At 47.7% G+C, this 5,074-nt stretch overlaps 1 protein-coding gene across 1 annotated transcript in view; it reads left to right on the top strand.

Moving 5' to 3' along the window:
- AMOTL1 (angiomotin like 1) overlaps window positions 1–5,074 on the top strand; it is a 164,776-nt gene that overhangs the window by 21,990 nt on the left and 137,712 nt on the right. The window contains exon 3 of the mRNA XM_006766867.2: window positions 2,521–2,655. Coding sequence (XP_006766930.2) covers window positions 2,571–2,655 — 85 coding nt within the window. The 5' untranslated portion in view covers window positions 2,521–2,570. The remainder of the gene's footprint in view (window positions 1–2,520; window positions 2,656–5,074) is intronic.

Raw genomic sequence — 5,074 nt, 5'->3', positions numbered from 1 at the left:
ATAATATAGAATCAGATTTCTTTTTTTGAAAGTAGGTTTTTATTGACTTCAGAGAGAGGAAGGGGGAGAGAAAGAGAGAGAGAAACATCCATGAGAAACATCAGTTGGCTGCCTCCTGCGTGCTTCCTGCTGGGGAACCTGCAACCTGGCACCTGCCCCGAAGGGGAATGGCATCCTGACTTCCTGGTTCATGGGACAATGATCAACCACTGAGCCACGGGCCGGGCTCAAGATTTCTTTTAAAATTTTTGCTACAAAATAACGGTTTGAACTCCCTAGCAGACAGACAGACAGACACACACACACACACACACACACACACACAGGACGCCTGCTCTGAGCCTCTGCTGCCAGACTGTGGCCATCAGTAGGACATCCACTGAGGGCTCCCGGACTGTGAGAGGGGCAGGCTGGGCAGAGGGAACCCCACCCCCCAGTGCATGAATTTCGTGGACCGGGCCTCTAGTTAAAAAATAAAGCTCAATTTTTGTCAAACAGAGCTTTTAGAATCTCACTTCTCAGGGATCCTGCAAGGATTAATGAAATGGTTTTGAGTGAGCAAACCAGCCGTGGGCAAACTATGGCCTGCGGGCCGGATCCGGCCTGTTCGGCTGTTCTATCCGGCCCACGGAGCCGAAAGAGCTAAGGGTTCTCTTGCTCTCCCCTCCGCTCTTTCACCAGCAGCAGTGTTAACATGACAACGTCGGGAAACACGGCCAGCAGCTCCAGTTAACATGGCAATGTCGGGAAACACGGCCGGCAGCTCCTTCTTCTTAGTCCTGTTTAAGAACCCATTGTGGCCCTCGAGTCAAAAAGTTTGCCCACCCCTGAACCAAACCATTGTAAATAATGTTGCCTTTGAAGAATATATTAATGTTATTTCATAATTGATGAAGATACAAGGTGTTAAATAGTTCATTTGATTAGAACTATAGATGACAATACTAAGGTGATCATGGGCCGAGATTGGATTTCTATCCCAGACATGCTTTCCCTTTTGCACAGAGAGCACGTTCTCTTCCAATGGCGGACACCTTGGCCTCAATCAGCCACCTCTCACTGCTGAGGCTGACGCCGCCCTTTGCTAATGCATAAATAATGCATACTTCTTGGCCCACGGATGTGGGCGGAGAGGCTGCCTTTGTATGTAAAAGCATATTATTATAGGCTGCAAGTCTTGAAAGACTAAACAGGTCTTTGGCAACATCTAGTTCCAATTTCTTCACCTAAAGTTGAGAAAGTTAAGTCCAGAGAATAAGTGGTTTGCCCAAACTCACCCAATTAGTACACAGAGTCAGGGCTAAAATCGGGATTTATTGAAAAATCCAATGTTTTCACCACGGTATTGTGCCATATCCGTTCTGGTCTCGGATTCCCTCCTAATACTTGGAGTGTTCGCACTAAACACAAGTCCCTAGTGAGCCAGTACCCAGTAAAGTGCAGTACAAGCTTTGGTACCTCCTGGTGTTAGACTAGAGACTTTTGGTGGTTTGTTGTGACTCCCAAGAGTGCCACACTTCTCTGGGCAGACAGCTGAAAAGCAACACGTCAGTCTGCCACGTCTGCAGGTAATCGGGCAGCTGTGTGGGAGCCTGCAGGGCAAACGTGAACAGCATTCTGGAGACCAAGTCAAGCCAGGTGCTCTGATTACAACAAACGATAATGGCTGCCCATCGTAATTAGACGACAGGGTTTCTGCCGGTGGATGGTCCAGTTGCTGCATTCGCTGATGCGGTCCATCAGTCATGTTCAATTACTCAGCCGCATCCATTCGAGGACCTGCTACCCGCAGAATGTGGGCAGAAGTTTGGCCGTGAGGTGTCGTTTCCCCAGATGCAGTTTATGAGGGGGACATTCCCCAGGCTGGACTCACTGGGGGCAGCCAGCAAGGTGTCCTTTTCAGGAGGGCCCTTGGATCTGTGACTTTTTATCATCATTTTCAAGAGGAAATACAAGATTAGTCTCCATGGCCCTTTTTGGCCCTGGAATTTTCCTTTTAGATAATATAATATATATTTTTTCAGACCATAAAAAGAATGCATGTTTATTCTGGAAAGTGAAGAAAATTACAAAAAAATAAAAATAAAGAGCACTCATTTTCAATGCAATGATAGCTATTTTCAACTTTTTAATTCAAAAAATTTTCCAGCCTGTTTCCCAGGCATATATAATATATATGTATTTATTGTTATGGAATTGAGCCCTACTGAATCCAACGCTGGAATTCTAGGAGTCTACAAAATATGCACAGTAAGTTCCTTGCTCAAAGCCTGGCATGTATTAGTTGCTCAATTAACTATAAACATTTGTTCACGGATGGAGAGAGAGCCATGGTTCCTGGACTTGAGCAGTCTCATTGTAAGATCGCACACTCAGGCCATGCCCAGATCTTGCAACCTTTGCATGTGAAAGAAACATAATAAACTGGAAACATATTCCTTTCCTTCCATAAAGCCTCCCCTTCTCAAGAGAGCATCAGCAGTAATTCATCTCCATTTTTGTGCTCATTTTTTATTTTAGGAGGCGTCATTGGATGTGACAGCTGCACGTGTAAGAGACTTTCCGGAAGCATGGACCTCAGTGAAACATGGCCTTTGGAGGAAGGAACCTGGTTGTCTCATGCTGGAATTCATCATTTTGCCAACACCAGAGGAGGTACGGCTGCTTTTGGAGACCCTAATACACGTGGTACCCTTCAACTCCCGAACTCATTGTATCAACCCAGCTGTGCTCAGTAGGTGCCCAGTGCCATCGGTCATTTCAAAAGCAGTCGGTAGAGAGGAGGGGCCTGGACTTTGGAGTCAGCAGACCTGGGTTCAGATCCTAAATATTCTATTTACAAGCGATGTGGCCTTGAGAAAAATCTATCGTGTCCTCAGCTCTAACATGAGCGTAAGAGTGCCTGCTTCGTAGGCCTGTGATAGGACCGTGAGTAATGTAAGCTGTCATTTGCTGAGCCCTAGCCAGGTGGGAAGTTACTCACATATCTTTGAGCTCCTAATCCGTGTCAGGTATTGTGTTCCTGCTTGTCTCTTCTCCCCTCGCCTCCTCTCCTCTCTTCTCCCCAGCCCTGCAAGGATTGGGGTTGAGGACAATGCAACCAGCATAAACAGAGTAGGTCAGCTCACCTTCCCTTCTTTTTCTTTGTCCTCGCATCTGACTAATGCAACTCGCCATTAAATGATGGGGCTGTTGTTACTGTACTGGACTGCAGCATAAATGTGAGACCCATACCCTGACACAGAGCTGTGGTCCTCGGTCACGTCTAAGAGTTCAACCTTCTCCCTTCCCCCAAATTATTGGAGATCGACTTTGGTGGTAGGAGCCAGTCTATGGATGGAGAGATCAAAGCCCACTGAGGTTAACACAGTCACATGATGTTTTTAATAAGGATATGCCTTCCATTTATTTGTTTATCCATTTGCTCAATAAATATTGAGTTTCTACTATGTGCCAAGCACTGGGAATACAAGAGAGACAGGATGAGGTAGACATAGAGATCACCAGACTACTCTCTCTGCTGTGCCCCATTCTCAGCAATGAGCACTTACTGAGCTTCTGTACTGCACTTGCCACTGCACCTTTCTACCAAGACTACTCCACTCAACGGGAGAGTCCCCCTGAGACAATCAGCCTGTGATGATGGAGGCGTCCAAGGCAGAGTAGGTAGCATTGCTGCGTGTGGGTGGAGCACAGTAACAAGGAATCAGTGTGGCTGACATTTGAAAATTCCTGTGGGCAGTTGGTGTTAGGTGGTTCTCAGAGGCTTAGGCTGGGGTCCAGGGTAAGGGCTCAGGTCCTAAAGGACTAGGCAGAGGGCCCAAATGGGAGCCTAGCGAAAAGCTGAAGCGAGATAAGGAAGCTCACACTCAGGAACAAAGTGGAAACCCCACTGTGCCAGACCCACGTCAGAATCAGGCGAACTACAAAAACCATGGTAATCATTTGTTTGGTAGATACATTATACCAGACAAAATGCTAAGCTTTTTTGGTACAGAAACAGACTTTCTCAACTCATTCTCACAACAACCTTATTCTCATTTTATTAATGAAAAAAACTGAGCCAGAGGAGGCTGAGAAACTTGTGCAAGGTCATTCGGCTGGAAAATGGCAGAGTGGGGGGTTCAAACCTAGATCTGCCTAACCCCAAGTTACTGTAGGCTTTTGCCCCTCAACTCACTCTCCAACACTCCCTACTCTGCCTTCTCGGTTTCAGGCTCCGGTGGTCCTTGTTACAGATTCTTCCTTTATTGCCACAGTAGAAAAGAGAACTAGCTCTGAGCAAGGTTGGGAAAGAAACATGTTGTGACAATTATCATCCAAGAACCTCCTATGGCCGCCTCAGCTGATGCAGTGCCAAGGCCTGACCTACCTGCTCCAGAGCAGCTTTCCTCCACACCCCACACCCTGTCCCTCCTCTCCCACTCCTGGGCAGTGCCAGCTGCTCCATCTGTGAGGCCCCATGTGGGCTGATGGGGTTGACATTTCTAGTGAAGTCCTAGGGAAAGTCCTGGAAGAATCCAGGCCTTGGGGTTTTTCTTGGCTTCATGGAGTCCTCCAAGGACCGTGTTGTCTGCCCGGGAGGCCCAGTCATCCTGGTGAGTCACAGGCCTTGAGCTGGACCAGATCCTTGCAACATCTGCTTTCGTATTATCCTCAGAGCATCCCTGGCTGCCAGGAAGGTGGGACAGCCTCCAGGAAACTACCTGGGGAGAATCCAGAAGGTCTGGGGGTGATCCGTAGTTTCTGGAGGAAAGTCCCCCTGCCACTCCTGCCTCCTTCATGCCTAAAAATACCCTCCAGGACTTGGGCCAGGCACTTTGCAAACTTATTTTAAAGGTCTGGAAGACATTTCCCAAATGAAATCGTATGCAGTGCCTGACACACAAAACAGAAGGGGGGCCGTGTTGGGCCAGACTGATTGATTGTCGCATTACAAGCTGCTGTGGCTGTTGCTCTGATTTGCCAGCTGCCACACCACAGTGTGGGGATTGGTGCAGGTGGGGAGGCCTCCGCAGCCCTTTTCGATGAATCTATGAAACACCTTTCCTATTATAGATATGCTTGGCTGTTT

This window comes from Myotis davidii, unplaced genomic scaffold (assembly GCF_000327345.1).
Source record: "Myotis davidii unplaced genomic scaffold, ASM32734v1 scaffold641, whole genome shotgun sequence".
NCBI classification, from domain to species: domain Eukaryota; kingdom Metazoa; phylum Chordata; class Mammalia; order Chiroptera; family Vespertilionidae; genus Myotis; species Myotis davidii.
Note: the sequence above shows the minus strand (reverse complement) of the source record. Positions and strands in the feature narration are given on the sequence as shown.